At 43.5% G+C, this 19,316-nt stretch overlaps 2 protein-coding genes and 1 non-coding gene across 5 annotated transcripts in view; 2 read left to right on the top strand and 1 right to left on the bottom strand.

Moving 5' to 3' along the window:
- LOC103788982 (uncharacterized) overlaps positions 1 to 19,316 on the top strand; it is an 870,763-nt gene that overhangs the window by 226,796 nt on the left and 624,651 nt on the right. The window lies entirely within an intron of this gene.
- Positions 10,414 to 10,520, top strand: LOC118149294 (U6 spliceosomal RNA). Its single transcript, XR_004736685.1, has one exon. It is a non-coding gene; the product is annotated as a U6 spliceosomal RNA (small nuclear RNA).
- On the bottom strand, positions 10,894 to 19,254 carry LOC144580155 (protein CDV3 homolog). Its single transcript, XM_078355305.1, has 2 exons — positions 19,107 to 19,254; positions 10,894 to 13,529 (listed from the first exon to the last, which is right to left on the bottom strand). Exons 1-2 carry the CDS (start codon positions 19,151 to 19,153, stop codon positions 12,806 to 12,808), a joined length of 771 nt encoding a protein of 256 aa, XP_078211431.1. The 5' UTR covers positions 19,154 to 19,254; the 3' UTR covers positions 10,894 to 12,805.

Raw genomic sequence — 19,316 nt, 5'->3', positions numbered from 1 at the left:
GTCGCAGCAGTGAAATCCTGCCTCATATAGCTTTTACATTCTAGGCTGGGGAGACATACAATAAGCAAAGAAGTGACAAGTGTGTATGTCAGTGCCAAGTGCCATGGTGAGAAACAAACAGGGGAAGGGACAGGAAGTGCTGGGATGCTGGGTGGAATGGGGGGCAGGGACAGGTTGTGACTTGTAACTGGACAGATGACCGGGGAAGGCCCCTCTGAGAAGGTGACATTTGATAATGGCCTGAAGGAGGTGAAGTTTTCTCTCTAGCCTCACCAGAGGCCTCTTTGGTCCTGGGAAGCCGGTTTATTTATGTTTAACCATGTGCTTCTGAGTCTCATTTCCTTCCCTGTCCCAGGCTCTCTAGTTTCCTTTACCTGTAAACATTAGATGCTGGGGACACACCACGAACAAGACAAACAGGCTCCATGACTTTGCGGACCTTTCAGTCCAAAAAAGGAAATAGGTAAAGGATTGATCGCACAACAGTGTGAGGGGTGCTGCAAGAGGACATTCCCAGCGCAGAGCACGGCACTGTTCTCTCAGAGGGGGATTAGGGAAGGCTTTCCAGCTGAGATGGAAACCTCTGTTGGAGTTTGTCTTCTTTTCATTTCCAGTCCTTTGCTCTTGTCTTCCATCCGCTCCTCTCTTTACTGAATGTCTCCTCAGATTTCAAGTCCCCATCTCACATTGCTTGTTGCATTAGACATCGTGACTGATTCTTCCTTGGCCTCTACTTCCCAGTTTAATGAAGATAATAGCTGTTGCCACCCACATACTCATAAGAATGCAGAAGTGTTACAGGGGATTAATGGCATTTTAGGATTAAGGACATGATGGTAATTTAACAGCTTTTAGCTCCCCTGAAATTAGATCTACCTGACATGGCTAAGCCTCTCAGAGTTCCCTGTGGCAATAGTTCTGTTTCTCCTTAGGCTCACACTAGCTACTGTTTGGAAAATCTGGGCACAGTTGTCTTGGGTATTAAGTCTTTGTCCTTTGGACCCCACCTCTTTCCCTTACAGACTTTGTGACAACAGAGCTTAGGAATGTGGCACTTGATGAACTTACAAGGGATGTGACATGTGTCAGGGAAGCTTGATGATTGTGAGCCATAGCCACGGTGGGACGTGACACAGACTCCTCAATAGTTCTCTTGTTCTTGTGTCACAGAATCCCCTGATCTGGGTGGGCACCAGATGCCCTAGCAGCGGGATGCCTTTCTCTATCTGGGTCTTCATAATCTGTCCTGTCTCCTATTTCTGATTCCATCTCCCCTTCAAAACTCACCTGCTCTATTTAAAATGATCTCTTTGCCTATCCCTGGGTGCATTTCCACATCTCCAGTTAGGTGGTAAGTCCTCTGAAGTAGGTTTCATTATCCCCTCAATCTCTTTAAATCTACCCATCCTTCAATGTCCACCCCCAACAAAACACTCCTTGAATTTTTTTTTTCTCTCTCGGGGAGCATGTCTTATCTTTCATAGAACTTCTTTGGTTCACAGCAACATCTACCTCCACAGAGTCCTCAAGCTGGAACAGACCGGCACTGCTTAGCCCTATTCCAGTATTTTTCAAACTGCGTTCCCTGGCACCTGTCAGAGGCTGAGCTAGGGGACAGGACTCCACTGTATATTCCCATTCAACTCACTGCTTTTATCTTTAAAATATCCTAAGCTTTTCCATGAGGAAAGGATTCTGCAGTCAGAGTTTGAAAACTGTGATATCGAGTTTGATTTGTTTGTAACGTGGACATAGAGGCCCATGAACACAATGGCACACCACTAGGCAGTGCTGGGATCAGAATCCCAGGATCCCAAGCCCTATGCTTCCTATTAACAGAGAGTATCAGTGGAGTTGGGATGCGCTCTGCTGTACTATCTAGAATGAATTATAATCTCTTTAAAATCATAAAATGTCTTATATATCTTGGTTCCTTGGCACAATGCCTTGCTCATAGATGCTTAATAAATATCAGCTGCCACTGCTGATGGTGTGACAAGGTGACCCACATCTAGCAAGCCCCCTGAGAGTACCCTGGGTGGCTTTCTTGGCTTTGGTCCCTCCACTGATGTGCTTATGGCGGTGGCTGGGCCCTCAGTCAGGCAAGGCACCTAACAGGGATCCTAACTGCACTTTTAGTTATCTGCAAGGTCAGCGTGAACCAGCTCTGCCTTTATTCCTCAGCCTTTCACCACTGGCCTTAAAAGCTGCTTCACCAGGAAACTTGAAGCCTCCCAAATACTCCCCAACAAATGAAGTGTCCAAGCTTGTGTCTGGCTCCCCTGCCTGAACTCTTCTTTCTACCATCTCTACACATATTTTTAGTTTAGTTTTTTGGGACAAAGTTTTGCTCTCTCCCCCAGGCTGGAGTGCAGTGGCACCATCAGGGCTCAGTGAAGCCTTGACCTCCCAAGCTCAAGTTATTCTCCCACTTCAGCCTCCCATGAGTAGCTGGGACTATAGGCATGGACCACCACACCTGATTAATTTTTATATTTTTTGTAGAGATGGGATTTTGCCATGTTTCTCAGGCTGGTCTTGAACACCTGGGCTCAGGTGATTCTCCCACCTTGGCCTCCCAAAGTAGTGGGATTATAGCATGTGCTACCGTGCCTGGCCTATACATGTTCTTTTAAGATTCACCTCCTTTCATGAAGCCTTCTCTAATTCTTAAGCCTCCCATTTATCTTCCTGTCTCTAGTAATCAAACTTTTAGCAAATATTTATTGAGCTCTTTAAACTATGCTAAGTACTTTATATGCATCATCTCATTTGATGCTTACAACAAGCATATGAGATCGATACTATTATCACTCTCATGTTATAGATGAGGAAATTAAGGCTAAAAGAAATTAAGTAATTTGTCTAAGGTTATAGACATGGAAAACAGCAGTGACAAGATTTATATCCAGGGAGTCAGACCACAGAATGATGTAGGGGCCTAAGAGTTGGAACCATACAGAGCTCCTATTAGGTATAGAAACAGCCATACTATTTATCATTTACTCAGATTCCTTCACACACTATTTCCTGGATACTGACTATATTCAAGAGATCTTAAACAATGTTAAAAGTGTATGTTAAAATTGTCCCATCTTCCTAGTGTCCCTGTGCGGAAATCTAGTCTTATCAACGCGACTGCAAGCTCCTTGAGGGGAGATTCTTTATTCCTACCTCTCCGTTACCCTCTGCCCTTTTATCCTGTCCCAGCATGCTGGATATAGACGCTGACTCAACTGACGGTCTTGATTGCATCGTAGCACCCGTAGTCTGTGACACATGCAAAAGATTCCCAAATTCGGGGACAAATTAGAAGTCTTCTGGTCTGTTTCCCTGATTCCAAGTAGCCCCAACTACAACTACAGCTAAACCATCTAAGGCAACACAATCATCTAATTCAAAGGTTGGCAAACGATGGCTCATGAGCCAAATCAAGCCCGCTGTTTTTGTAAAGTCCACGAGCTAAGAATGGTTTTACATTTTTAACTGATTGAAAAAAATCAAAAGAAGTATACTGTTTTGTGACACAAAAAGTCATATGAAATTCAAATCTTAGTGTCTATAAATAAAGTTGTATTGGAACACAGCTATGCTCAAGTCATTACATAACATTGCCTATGGCTGCTCTCATGGGACAACAGCTGCTGGTGGGCTAAAAATTCCAGTACTGCTATTGCAATGTGACACTGTTGGGGGAGCCACATTTATAGTTGTACCATGACATTGTATTTTATTTTTAATTACTAGTGCATGCCCATCATGTCAAAACAAAAAAGAAGAGCGAAATGGACCTCAGATGTCACACTTTTGAGGCATAGTGGAGTTTGGATTCTTTTGTTGGTTATGAATCAGATGGCAAAGCATTTATGTTTATCATGCAGTGACACTATGGCTGTGTTAATAGAGCTGTATGTTGACATGATCAGACTAAGCACTAATCACAATATTTCCAACCCACAGGAAGCAACAGTTATAAAAATTAGAAAATTGGGCCGGGCGCGGTGCCTCAAACCTGTAATCCCAGCACTTTGGGAGGCCGAGGCAGGTGAATCACAAGGTCAAGAGATCAAGACCATCCTGGTCAAATTGTGAAACCCCGTCTCTACTAAAAATACAAAAAATTAGCTGGGCGTGGTGGTACATGCCCATAATCCCAGCTACTCAGGAGGCCGAGGCAGGAGAATTGCCTGAACCCAGGAGGCGGAGGTTGCAGTGAGCCGAGATTGCGCCATTGCACTCCAGCCTGGATAACAAGAGCGAAACTCTGTCTCAAAAAAAAAAAAAAAAAAATAGAAAATTTAAAATAAAATATGTCATTATAGCAGAATCTCTTTACAAAATATGAAAATGAGACTGCAATCAAGTTTCTGAGTGGCTCATTTGTTAGCCAAACAAGTTAATCAATGGTGTGTTAATTAAATCATGTTCAATTGCAGCAGCTGAAGAAATGTGCCTAGAGAAAAATAAACTTGCTTAAGACTACTAGCTTTTGGGTGACGAGTCGGGGAAGACATTGGGTACAGCATCAATAGTCCATTTAAAAATGCGGCACATGATTTTGAGTGATTTTCCTTGGTTCTTGAATTGACAAGATGTTTTGACACTGTTGAGTTGTTTGTTTGAGGAGTTAATGCTGAGTTTGAGATTGCTAAAGAAGTAGCTTTCACGAAATGTTCATTTGGAACAACTATGTGCAGAGATACTTTTAAAGTAGAGAAAATTGTGATTTCCTGAAGTGAACTCTGCTAAGAAATGTTACAACTGGTGCTAAAATACATGTAGAGAAGAAAAAGCCTTTTGGAGAATGTTCAAAGCTTATGAAAATGTAGTGTTTAAGGCCTGTGATTGTCCATTGGGCTAGTTATCGGCAGGTTCTTTGCAGAAAATAATTGAATCTTTCATACGCCATTGAACCAGCCGTGTAAATGGAGAACTTCATTCACTCTTGTGACTTAACTCTGGCCAGTTCTGTGAGTTTCTTCGTTAGGTCTGGAAGCTGAATATCCTTACTTACTATCCTGCACAGCAGTTTGACGGCTCAGCAGTTGTGAAGTTTTACTGTGATTTTTTTGAGCTTGAGGCTAAGATTGGATTTGTTTTTTGTTTTGAATGAGGAGAATCACCCTCATTCACTACTTTTTTCTTCAACTTTTATTTTAAGTTCTGGGGTACATGTGTAGTATGTGCAGGTTTATTACATAGGTAAACATGTGCCATGGTGGTTGGCTACACAGAACAACCCATCACCTAGGTGTTAAGCCCAGCGTCCATTAGCTATTCTTCCTTATATTCTCCCTCCGCCCACCCCCAAGGCCCCAGTATGTGGTGTTCCCTGCCGTGTGTCCATGAGTTCTCATTGTTCAGCTCCCACTTTTAAGTGAGACATGTGATGTCTGTTTTTCTGTTCCTGCATTAGTTTGCTGAAGATAACAGCTTCCATCTCTATCCCTGTCCCTGCAAAGGGCATGATCTTGTTCCTTTTTTTAGCTGCATAGTATTCCATAGTATATATGTACCACATTTCTTTATCCAGTCTATCATCGACGAGCATTTGGGTTGATTACATGTCTACGCTATTGTGAATAGTGCTGTGATGAACATGTGTTTGCATGTATCTTTATAATAGAATAATATCTATTCCTTTGGGTATATAACCAGTAGTGGGATTACTGGTCAAATGGTATTCCTGCCGGTAGGTCTTTGAGGAATTGCCACACTGTCTTTCTCAATGGTTGAACTAATTTACACTCCCACCAACAGTGTAAAAGCGCTCCTTTCTTTCTGCAACCTCACCAGCATCTGTTGTTTCTGGATTTTTTAATAATTGCCATTCTGACTGGCATGAGATGATATCTCATTGTGTTTTGACTTACATTTCCCTAACGATCACTGATGCTGAGTTTTTTTCATGTTTGCTGGCTACATTCATTCACTATTTTTGAACACTAAATGGCTTTGGAAATTAGCTTTTGTGGCAGACTTAATAGTATTTCTTAATAAATTCAACCTAAAATTGCAAGGCAAAACAGTGCTTAACTGTGAAACTTGGATAGTGGTAGAGTTATTTTAGAGACAACTAACATTGGGTTGACTAACAAGCAATGTTAGAGTGTTTTATGTATTTCTTGTGCTGTCGAAAGTTATAAAAAGTGGGCCAGGTGCAGTGGCTGACACCTGTAATCCCAACACTAGAGACCATCCTGGCCAACATGGTGAAACCCCATCTCTACTAAAAATACAAAACTTAGCTGGGTATGATGGCACATGCCTATAGTCCCAGCTACTTGGGAGGCTGAGGCAGGAGAATCACTTGAACCCTGGAGGCAGAGGTTGCCATGAGTCCATATTGCGCCACTGCACTCCAGCCTGGAGATAGAGTGAGACTCTGTCTCAAAAAAAAAAAAGGTGGAATTTTTATTCTCACATGAATTTTAGCTAATATATTTTTAGCTCAAATTACAGTTCCAGCAGTGTTTCCTGGACATCGATGCAAATGCAAAGCCAATTTCCATATTTCAAAATCCATTGCGTTGCAATTAAAGAGTTTTTCCCCAACCGTCAATGGAAGTGATTTTCTTTAATGTAATGATATGTTGTAGGCAAATATCAAGCAATGAATCTTGTAGAGTTCTAGAAATACCTTCCAAGTGATAAATACACTCAATGAAAACCAATTGTTTGTGGATATCAGTGTTTGGCAGTATCTATCTGTGTGAAAAGACATTTTAAAAAATGGACTATGCATTACATATCAACATTAGCAGATGAACATTTCAATTGATTTTGATAATAAGAGTTTGAGACCAGCTTGGCCAACATGGTGAAACCCCATCTCTACTAAAAATACAAAAAATTAGCTGGGCATTGTGGTGAGTGCCTGCAATCCCAGCTACTCAGGAGGCTGAGGCAGCAGAATCACTTTAACCGGGAGGCAGAGTATGCAGTAAGCCGAGATCAAGCTACTGCACTCTAGCCTGGGCAACAAGAGCAAACCTCCATCTCAAAAAAAAAAAAGGTAATAGGGGACAATGGGTTTGAATCCCAATTAAATGATATGTTACCCTCCTGCTCCCCCAAAACAGAATTAAATTTTTCTCACTGGTAGACTTGTATTACAAAAACATTGTATCAATTATTATTATATTTTGGATTTTTGCCAATAAAAATTGTGGAAATTTGTTTTTGCTAATCATATATAAGTAATTTTATAATATCTTTGATTCACAAATACTTAAAATCTTTATCTGGCTCTTTAAAGAAAAAGTTTGCCTACTCTAATTTAATCTACCAGAACAACAAACAAGCAGACAGACAATAATGCAGAGATTCCATTTTATTTATAGTTCACTTATTGTCAGGAAATATATTCTTGAATCTCAGTTAAATCCTTAGTCCTGCAGTTTCAGTGATTTCTTCTTGTACTGCCATACCATCGGTGAAAAGCAAGGTCATCACGCCATTGTGGAAATCACTCTTAATTTGCTCTGAGTCAGTTCTATGTAACATAATGTGAAATAATGAAACCCTTTATTTGCAACAAAGATTTAACTTCCTAAATGGGTCAAGCTTGTTCTTGGTTTATGGGAACCGTCTCCTCTAAAGTATGGATGGGAAGGGCGGAGGTTGAGGATATCCGCTGTGGCTGAAGTGGTTGTGAATGGTAGTGAGTTCAGAGGCCCTTGGGCTACTGGGAGCAATGGAGGCAAGAGAAGTGCCAGGAAAGAAGACAGGGCTCTGGGCAGGGATCAGGCATGGCCAGGGCTTCGCTCAGTCTTTTCCCTGGGCCAGAGCTGCCAGTGTATTCCACCCCCAACTCTTCCTTTGTTCTTTTGCATGTTTGTGTTCCAGAAGGGGAGAATAATGAAGAGTCGCTCAGTGTAGCCTTGCTGTGTGGCGTGACTAAATAGTGAGCTGTCTGAAGACAGAGTCTGGACCTCACATTGCTTTGCATTTCCACTTTTGTCTAAAAATAATAATCACAATAATGCTACGTCCAGAGTACTTTACATTTTACCAAACACTCTCATATTTGGTATTTCATTTGACCCTGTGAGGTACATGTGAGGTTTGCAGATGAAGTTCAGAGAAGCTAAGTAATTAATCAAGATCACATAGTCAGTATAAGGCAGAGCTAGGACTTGAACCCAGAACTTCCACCTCTCAATCTGCTGCTCATTCCCCATGCCTAGCACTATGCTAGACACGGATAGGTTCTGAGCCCTTGTTAGCTGATGACTGGAAGACATCTAAGACTTTACTGTTAAAATGCTATTGTGCCAAAAGCCCTACCATTAGATCTGCACATTGCTTTGTTCAGGCACCCTCTTTCAAAATATGGATTGACATAGTAAGGCATTAACACTTTTAAAGTGGGTTCTTTTCTTCACGTGCTTGCACCCAGAACAAGAATGTGAATGTTAGGAGTTTTGCTAGTAGAGCGAATAAGACTTCTGCAAAGGCAAGCGAGGGAGGCTGTCGGATTTTCCCTCTTTCATAGTTTTGCTCGGGGTCTTGCAAGACTCATACCCATGAAAACTTGTCCTTTTGTTCTCCTGGAGCATGGGAGAAATGAACTTGGAATCTTCCAGGTAATCTCAGTAATCGGTCTGCTGGCTGAACCTCTTGCGAGATGCAGGCCCAGCCTGTCCCACTCCTGCAGGGTGGCATCCAGCCTCTGTGACCATTCAGTGTGATGGGAGACTGAATAAACTGTCCCATCCTCACACAATTCCAGCTATGGGGATATTCATCTGCTTGGAGCTATAATCTGCCTGGGACTTTTGCTTCTTGGTTCCCATTCTGTCTTCTGGAACAATATAAGTCAAGTCTCATGAATCCTTCCTCCTTGTGACATCAGGAAACAATGGGCCAGTCTCTTTCTTACATATCCTCATCTCGGTCTCTATGGCCTCTGTCATTTCAATCCTTTCTCACATAATAAGATCTCAAGAACATTCCCAATCCTGGCTGCTGTCTCTGTATATGCTATAGTTTGTCAACTCCTCTCATGAAACATGCTACTCAAAACTGACTGGTACTCATTCGTTCATATGTTCATTTATTCAACACGTGTTTATAGAGCTTCCTGTATCCCAACCCTTGGGCCAGTATCTAGAGGATACAAGAACAGATTCAATTCCTGACTCTGTGGTGCTTAATTTAAGAATCAAATTATCACATGCAAAAATAGTTACAAGCTGTGATACATGCTGTGAAGAAGAAATGCAGCACATTTTTGGGGAGCTTCTTAAGAAGTCAGCATTAAGGAAGAGCTTGGTGCCTCTGGCCTATGGAGACAGAATCCAGAGCTGCAGAAGCCCTGGAGATTTAGGATGGCAAGTTCTGGGCTTTCAAGAGAGACCTAAGCACACTTTTTGACAACTCACTTCCGAAAAGTGAGGCATTCCAGGTACTTTAAGATCTGGTGAATTATACCAGAGTCATTCTTTCACCCAAGGTCTCTCTGTCTCATCCCCTTATCTTCATATCTGTTGGGAAAGACACAGTGAGAGACAGGCTGAAGTTGCACAAGAAGTCTTGGGAGAGGTTCTGCAAGAGTTTTGAGCCATGGCTCCCTGGGTTCAGCAAGTTCTAGGGAATACTACATCTGGGCAAGCTGTTTTTGTAGACTTCAAGTGCTGCCTCTTAGTAGAAACAGACCTACATCCCGTCTAATGTCTTTCCTTTGCCAGGTTGGGCAAAGGCCGGCTCAGTCATCCCAGGCTGGCCCTCTGGCTGTGCCTCTAAGCTCTGGCTGTCCCCTCTGGTTGGGTGAATGGCAAAGGTTAGTATGGCTCTTCCTGCTGGCCTTGGTGCAGCAACTGCCCTGGGTACAGTCTGGATGGCACATACCACAGTGAAGCCCTGCTCTGTAGAAACCTAGTCTCCTTCCCTTGTCTCATAAATGACAAGAGACCATTTGATAGCTGCTGTTGTTGGTACTCTTGTTGCTCATACTAACATCATTGCTGACATTACTGCACACTGACTATGCTAATCACTAATAAGAGGAGTTTTATTTTACCCAGAAGTCTGATAGCTCTAGGTTAGAAATAGTCAAGGGCATTATAAAAGGGGTTGTCCTTATTGCTCTGCCTGTGGGGTAGTCATTCTTTGATTCCTTTACTTTCCTAATGAACTCACTTTCACTTTAAAAACAAACAAACCAACAAAAAACAAAAAAGGGCTTGTCCTGAAGACTAAGAACTCCCTCGAGTGGGCCAGTGACAGGATTCCGACCTTCCAGAAAATTGGGATGATAAGGCTGAATGATCTCTGTCAGAGTTAAATGGAGTTTAATCCCTATCCATGTGGTGGGCCAGGGAGGAAGGGGCTCACTCCCAATATTCCCTTTTGCTCTAAGCACTACAGACCAGGATTTGCAGTGTGACTTTGTTATTAAAAGGCAAGAGGGTGCTCACTTCGGCAGCACATATACTAAAATTGGAACGATACAGAGAAGATTAGCATGGCCCCTGCGCAAGGATGACACGCAAATTCGTGAAGCGTTCCATATTTTTCTTTAAAAAGTCAAAAAAAAAAAAAGGCAAGAGGTATATAAGGCACAGAGAATTTAAATCTGGGCCAACAAAAACAGAGGCAGGAAGTCTGGAAGAGAACACAAGACCCACAGAAGTCCTCTTTTGAGGCTAATCTGAAGTCACACATTATGAAGGTGACCTGTTTTACCTGCTTGCTTTACCAAAAGCCTTCCCAGAAGTAATTTCTCCAGCTATGCGTTGGGGACAGTTGAAAATGAGTCTATAGTGCTTCCTTCAGGAGGCACCTGGAAACAACCACCCAGTGAAATTAGTGTAGACTGATTCCACACCAAGTAAAATCAGTGTAGACTCATTTGTAGGCTTGGAAATTGTAGTATGTGATAAATGCTTGTTTTTTTTTTTTTTTTTTTTTTTCCTTATATTTACTTTTTATTGAATTTGTTAATGTTACAGAGTTCTTGCACTGCCAAACCATGCCTGAGAATTCAAACAAATGGTACAATGGACAGCCTCATCCACCCATCATACAGTATATTAAAACTTGATTCATGTACATTTTGATATTTTCACAATCTTTTAAAAAGTTGTAACAAAGAGTTGGAATTTAAATCTGCTGCGGGTACAGTATGCTTTTACATAACACCTCCACTTAGTCATCTCTGTTCATTCTTCAGTAACATAACCCCCAACAAAATTTTGCTGGGAAAAAATACATACTTTCAGGGAAAATACACAGTTCAGTAATGAAGAGACTTTTTTAAGGTTTTTGGTTCCCAAATGAAGTCTTCAGTTTACCAAGAATCCCATTTCTGATTTAATCATCCAACCTCCCCTTGGCTGGCTCAGTCACTCACTCAAATACATTAGAAGGCAGGCATCCTGCCTGCCACCTCAAATGCCAACATTATTGCCCAGACATGGGTGGCAGGTCCCATCAGGAGATACTGTAATCACCCTTGGAGTCCAATTCCTGCACGGACACTTTCATCAAGACTAAACTCCTATCCAAAAATGCTCCCACATCAAAATAGTTTTACTCACCCACTTGCTTCACTCTTGCCAGTAGCAAGTCTGCAACTCATGCATTTGGCAAAGGGATTTATTATAGAGAAACCCAGACTCTGCATCAAGTAGTCAGATTACCACTTTCAGATATTTCTATTGAAAGATACAAAACTAGGAAACTGCCAGACTATCTCATTAGGTGGACACTCCTCTGTAATTCTGGGTAGCTTCCTCAGGTCCCTTTAAAGGACCAAAAACTATGATTAATAGGTATTTTAAGCTGTAACTATTAAAAACAGAAGTGCTACATCACCTGTCTTTCGCCCTGACTCTCCAAAGGAACATAAAGACACACCAAATGGTTGAAAACAGAGCTAGCTGGGACAATCACTGCATCTATGAACAGCCAATACCTTGCAAATTTGGGCACAAGTATATGAGGAATTCTTATCAAAGATCATGCACAATCCATGACACTTAAATGGGTTTTAGCTGAGGTTTTGCTCACATTGCTCTGAATTTGTAAGAACGATCAGTGAACCTCTTAGCCTCAGCAGAAAGCGCATTCTTCCCACTGCAGTTTACTATACAATTTAGACCTGATTAGACGAGGCATTAGCAGCACCTGAAGTTGAGCCTCCAGCATCCACTGCCCTTTACATGAAAGGCTATTTGGTTCCACCCTCAGGACTGGCATTCCCACGAGACATTCGACAATCCTAATGCATACTTCAGGTTACTCAACAGGGCAATATGCTGTCAAAGAACTTATTTCAAGTCAAAGCAAAAAAGGCCTTAATGTAGAACAGAAACAAAACAAAATGCACTCCCCAAATAAAACAATTACCAGAAAACCCCACAAGATTATTCTTTCCCTTACCCCTTCCCCATTTGGTGGACCCCAGTTTGGTTGAATTTATTTTGTGGTTTCTTCAGAATGCAACTAAAATTTAAACTACAAATCATGGCCCTACACAGATGATCTGAACATATCAGTTCTTTTCAGTGGTGTGTTCCAGGAAGTCTAACATAGCCACAGCCTACTACAGAGAGTACTCCTTAAGGGTAGGGCACAGGACAGGTTAATTAAGGTCACTTAAATCTTCATCTTTTACAGCAGATCAGAACCCAGATGGCTGACTTTTTATGCAGGATTTCTGATAAAAATCCAGTAGAGCTGGTTTGAAGGTTCACATCGACATTTAATAGTTGTTGTAAGCTTCTTATCCAGAAGTTGTGATCCACACGAAGTCCACAATGAGTGCAGCAAATCTGAGGTAGTCAACCCTTATGAAGGCTCAGTATTTCCGGCTTTCTACATGCTTGGCAGTTGACTGCAGGGATGGGAACTGTGTATCGCTGTAAATTTCTGGTGGTCCTTGTGGTGTTTTCCTTGTTGTGGTTAACCTGGCCCCAGGAGGCCTATATACACCACTAGTCATTGCCGGTTCTGGGGTTTCTGTAACAATTACTGGAGCAGGAGGTGCTTGTACCGGAGCTGTTTTGTTCCAGGGACCTGAAGATTTTTCCATACCACCACCACCACCTCCACCTTCTTCCCAGTTATCACCTGGATCTTGTCTCTTTTCATTATCATCTTCTTCCTTTTCACTTATTTGCATTGCCTGAACCCTGAGGCCGCTGTAATCAACCTCTTTTTGCTCCAATTCTTTCCATTCATCTTCCTCCTTCGTCACAGCCTTGGTGGCGGCCCCTGGGCCCGCAGCCCCCGCGCTCGCGGTCCCGCCGTCGCCCGGTCGGGTCCCCGCGCCCGCCCCGCCGCCCGCAGCACCCGTGGCTCCGCTGCTCCCGCTGGCGCTGCCCGCTGCGCCCGCAGCACTCGCTGCCCGGTTGCTCCGCTCCTTCTTCTTCTTCTTGTCTCTCTTAGCAAAGAAGTTGTCCAGGCTCCTTTCCTCCGTCTCGGCCATGGCCTTGGCTTCCTCGACCCGGATGGGTGGGGCCGGCGGCGGGCGCGGTCCGCGGGACTCCGAGCTCCGGGTCGCGGCCGGCTCTGCGCTCACGCTGCCGGGCCGATAAATGCTTGTTAACATGTTGTCAGGGGATGTTTGGGGAACAAGGACCAACAAAGAAGTCACCATGATGTTTTTTAAAAAGGAGAAGAAAACATTTTATTTCCCTTAGCAGAATTTAGGAAAAGGACATTCTGGTTCTTTAATTCAAAATATCTCTCAAGGTGAAAAATATTCTCTGTCCTGACCCTCTGTTCCCCTGTGAACTTCTGATACATGGTGTAGACATCTGTGTGATCTTGTGCACCATGACAGGCACGTGCCAGTGCCCTGGGTAGATGATGAGGACCAATGTCTATTACATGTGACTACTGGTGTCTGGCTTGCCAGGAGATGCTGACTATGGCTAGTGTGAGTTGGCCTCCTGGAGCCTCAAGACCCCTGGGTGAACCCATGGGCTGGCTCCTTAGCAATCAGCTTTCCAGTAGATTAAACTCAGGTCAGAGTATTCCACTGAAATTGCAGCTAGTTTGTATGCTAGCTTTGCAGCTTTCTGGGTGAACCAACCCCAGCTTCAAGTTGCTACAAGTTCACTGTTACATTATAAGGAAGCAGGCACCACTGAATACTTGTAAGAGGAACGTTGTAATAGAGTCAGAAAAACTGGGCTCACATCCCAGTTCTTTCACTGATCAGTCATATGTGGGACATGTCACTTTACCTCCATATTTTCTAGTTTTGTCAAGTACAAAATGGCTGGGGGCGGGAATAAAAAAGAAGACATTATATATATATAAAAAAAGACATTATTCCCTTTCAAGTCCAACAATCTTAGCTCTAAGATGCCTTGGGCATGGTCTTGGCAGTGCCTTGGGAGTCAAAGGGTATTACCCATTTCTCTATACTAATCACAGGCTCATGGAGTTGCTCTGGTGTTTGGCATTTCCAGGGTGTTTTGCTCTAGACCCCTCCCCTGTGGTCTTTATTTTCTGCCTGGTTTCATTTCCTACCATTATGACCAAAAGTGTAAGTAAAAACTTATAGTGGCTCACCAGCTCCTAAAGAGACCCACCCCTTTGCAGAAGTGTTGGCAATTTCTATTTTTCAGATCAGGGCCTGAGCTACAAAGGAAGTGAGCGGGAAGAGCCCCTATGTTAGTGGCAAGGTGACAGAATGGCTGGCGAAGCTATTACCAGACTAACTGGACCCCATGACTGGGTAGATTTTTGTTTGGTTGCTTTTTACTTGTAATCCGGCATAGAATGCAATTCAGCACCTTGCTGAGAGCTGATGCTCAGTGAAGATGTGTTGAATTGAGACTGTGGCAGCAGAATTGGCAAGATCATGTGCTCCCAGGTGTAGGGCAAGTGTGAACATGCTTGGTGGCTAATGATGGACTCCATGCTGTAAGTACTCAGTGTTTACCAAGAAAAAAGATGCATACAGTTACCTCTATGTTTGTCAACAGCTAGATCTAAGATGGGGAAGAGGGCATGTTTGCAGTTGGGACCCCTGCTCTGCACTGAATGCTTCCTAAAGTACTTCTGTGGTCACCAGGAGAGGACCATTGAAGGCAAAAGGAGGAATACATCTGGGCCTGCTGGTCTAAGCTGAGAATTTCAGGGCTGACATCTGAAGGCAGAGCCAAGAATAACTTCTCAGCAGTGAAAAATGTCAGACCCTGGGCTTGAGGTTCAGGGAGACTGAGGGGCAATTTAAATCTCTTTTCTGATGGAGTAGAGGATTCTTTTTTGGTTGGGGTGGCTGATGTTATCCTTCAAAGAGGCAGAAATATGATGGTATGTCAGGCCCCGGAGGAGCCTGAAATTTGCTTCTTCTATCCCAGGAGCACTTTGGAGTTGGGACTGAGTAATAACCAGCCACACAAACCTGGGTTCTAGCACAGAGTTCGTCACTAACAGACCGTGTGCCCTTGGACTGGTAACTTTTCTCGGTTAAAGTACAGCTTTGTTGACGTAGGAGTCAGAGGGGTGTGAGTGTCTGTAGACACCTGGTGGCAGCTTGGAGCAATTACGTTCAGTATCATCCGAGCAAATCCCTGTGCATGCTGCTAAGGTGTGTCCCAAGTGCCCCAAAGACCTTCCTGGGTTCGGAAACTGAATTAGTCAATCTGATATCAGTTTGAGGAGTTCACCCTGGGAAAAGAGTCTTGTTTGTTAAGTCATGTTTCTCCAGAAATGTGTCCTTGTTACTGGCCCAAATGTTTACATTCGATTTAGTTTTACCATTTGCACACCCTCTGCAATCAATTTCGTTTCTTGGTTCTATAGATTTTATTCTAGAGGTAAATCCTGGGGGATTTAGGAGTAACACAGTGTCTTACACGTAACAGAAATTTTATGGTGTTTACCGAGTGTTGTTCAAGTTCTTACTATTATCCCCATTCTGTGCATGGAAAAACTAGGGCACAGAGAGGTTAAACAGCCTACCCAAGGTCACAGAGCTTGTCAGGGACATAAGCAGGATTTGCACTCAGACAGTTTAACTCCAAAATCTCTACTTTTAACTTACTTAGTAATTGTTGACGGATGAACAGATGGGGGGGATGAACAGAGGGACCCTGAAAAAGGTCTTACTCTAAAATATACTTTCCACTGAGGGAGTATAGTTGTATAATGTTTGCCACAAAGCATTGCCCTTTCTCTGTTTTTTTTTTCATAGTGTTTTTTAAAGTATAGATAGCCTATGAAGGGTTATATTAGCCCTTTAGTGTGAATTTATTCATTAGACATTTTTTATTGTTTTGTTTAATAAGTGCTAGAAGGGGCTAGAAGGAATTATTGTGTTCTGCAAAGGGATCTCAATAATGGCACTGTTTTATTTCTTTGCCCTTATTCTGAACTGCACTGAAAAATAGAAAATGTGATGCTCAAAATGTCATCTTTTTTACTGATAGTGGTTAAGGCGTAGTAGCCCTAGGTCTGTTAGCTGGGGCTTGGTCATACTAGATTTGAAAATTAGGCTGACTTACCCACCCAATCATGACAGGCCTGGGCTGGGGCAGGCATCCTTGCCTAAGACTAAGTCCCTGTTATGGCATGGGGATCTCTGCAGTTCCCAAGTAGCAGCAAGGCAAAGCTAAGCCAATTATTCTTACAAAATTTACCAATCAGTTAAATCCTTCTACTCTCTCAGGGGCAAAGAGAAGAAAGGACTGAAAAGAGGCCAGGAGTGGGGAAAAGGTGCTCACCTCTAGTAGAGACCTTAGACGTCATATAATCAAGCCTTCTCATCATACAGATACAATGGAATTCCAGAGAAGGGAAGGGACTCTGATAAGCTAAGGTTGCAAGCTGCGAAGAGGCTGAGTCAGGACACTGGATATGTTGATTTGGCTGCGGAGCTCCATCAACATTCCACTACAGTGGTCTCTTCCAGGAAGAGTGAGCAGTGGAATTGCCTTATAACCTAGCTTCCAAGGGATCTGGTGGCAAGGGGGAGTGAAGAAGTAAAGCTAGGGCAATATGTCCAGTGAGCATGTCCTTGGGTGAGCCCTCAGTACTTTGGATACTGGAGTCAAGCCCTCTTTCTTTTGCTGTCCTCCTTGAAGCTCCACTCAGTATCAGAGAGGGAAGGACTATTTAAGATCATCTGCTGTATTAGATCTCCCAGAAACAGAACTAACGGCATGTGCATTTATAGAAAGAGATTATAAGGAATTGGCTGATTGAATATGGAAGCTGGGGAGTCCAAAATCTGCAGTGTAGGCCAGCAGGCTAGAAACGTGGGAGAGCTGATGATAAAGAGTCCTAAGGCAGTCTGCTGGAGAATTTTCTCTTGCTTAGGATGCTAGTCTTTTTGTTCTATTCAGGCCTTGAACTGATTGGATGAGGGCCATCCACATTAGGGAGGGCAATCTGCTTTACCCAAAGTGTACTGATTTAAATGTTAATCCTATCCAAAAATATCTTCTAAAATGTGAAAGGAAAGTTCACTATGCCAAAGAAAAAATTCAGCGAAAGCTAAGTCACGCAAGCAATGGCCTTTCCTTTTGTTCCTAGGCAGACAGCTACTGATAAAAGGTTAAGTATCTCCACACGATGTTCACCCTACCTTGTGAAAGGCACCCTCTACTAAGCATTGAAAACATAATTGACCATTCCCTCACCTTCTCCTTTTCTCTTGCAACATGTGGATTCAGTAATGTGACCATACCCTCCCTATTTCTTCTCCAACCTGCTTTCACCATTTAAATATTGAAGTTCTCAAAAATGATCATTGGGGAAAGCATAGACCTGTCTCTGGAGTGGTCCTTAACCCTGGTAAAATAAACTTTTAAGTTGATTTGAGACCCATCTCAGATAATTTTTGGTTTACAAAATTTGCATATAAAATTAAGCATCACACGAGCTTTTCTCTTGATTAATTCTGTGAGGCTGTTTTTCAGTCATTTGAGTACCACCTTCAAGATTTTTGCAATATCTGTGTATATATATTTAATAATAATATTATTTATTGATTGATTTTGAGACAGAGTCTCGCTCTGTTGCCCAGGCTAGAGTGCAGTGGCACGATCTTGGCTCACTGCAACCTCTGCCTCCCAGGTTCAGGCAATTCTCCAGCCTCAGCCTCCTGAGTAGCTGGGATTATAGGAGTGTGCCACCATGCCCAGCTAATTTTTGTAATTTTAGTAGAGTTGTTGGCTAGGCTGGTCTCCAACTCCTAACCTCGTGTGATCCACCCACCTTGGCCTCCCAAAGTGCTGGGATTAAAGGCATGGGCCACAATGCCTGGCCTAATAAACCAATGTTAACTACTCACTTAAGAATTTAGCCTTATACTAAGATAATATTCAAGATAGCCGTGTTGGGCTGGTTTTAATTTTTTCTAACAAACCTAAGAACAAATAAGCATCTTAAAAAGTGCATGTAGCCCTTAAGACTATCTTGGTGGCCGTGCGCGGTGGCTCACATGTATAATCCCAACACTTTGGGAGGCCTAGGCGGGTGGATCACGAGGTCGAGAGATCGAGACCATCCTGGTCAACATGGTGAAACCCTGTCTCTATTAAAAATACAAAAATTAGCTGGGCATGGTGGCACGCGCCTGTAGTCCCAGCTACTCGGGAGGCTGAGGCAGGAGAATTGCTTGAACCCAGGAGGTGGAGGTTGCAGTGAGCCGAGATCGTGCCACTGCACTCCAGCCTGGGCAACAAGAGCGAAGCTCCTTCTCAAAAAAAATAAAATAAAATAAAATAAAATAAAGACTATCTTGGTACTCCACTTGGAAACCATGTAGCCAAGGCTGTCGGGCGAACCAAGGTGGTGAGGCTCCGACCGGCCAGCAGGGGACGCACTTGCAGGTTACCTGAAGTCCTTATTTACTGGATAAGGCAGAGGCTGAGGGAAGTCTTTCACAGGCCGGGCGCTGGTCCTGGACGGAGTAGGGAACCGTAGGCGTTATCCCACCAAAGGGTCCCAGCGCCTACAAGGGCTAAAGAAGCTCCGACAACACAGGGATCCTTTGGAACCCAGAGCGGGGGCCTGCGTGCCGAGGCCCAGTTCTCTGTCAGGACCACTGGGGCTGCCCCACGCAGGTGCTGGGCCCGGTCGCGGACCTCGGCGAGAACATCCTTCCAGAACACAGGAATCTCACATCAGAGCCTTACCCTGGTAGAGAAAGGGGACCCAAGGGGCGGCAGTGTGTAAGGGCCATCGGCCTAGGTCTTTCGTATCCCCTCTGGCTGCTCCGCGCTGTGCGTTCGGAAACAGCAAGAGGAGCTGTCTCAGGTATCCGGCCTCAGCCGAGGGATTGGCGAATAGAGGTTCCCGTCGCGCCGAGGGAAGTAGGGAAAGCAGCTTCCGGACAGAGGGGCTGC

This window comes from Callithrix jacchus, chromosome 18, assembly GCF_049354715.1.
Source record: "Callithrix jacchus isolate 240 chromosome 18, calJac240_pri, whole genome shotgun sequence".
Lineage (NCBI taxonomy): Eukaryota > Metazoa > Chordata > Mammalia > Primates > Cebidae > Callithrix > Callithrix jacchus.
This window is presented reverse-complemented; position numbering and strand designations above follow the sequence as displayed.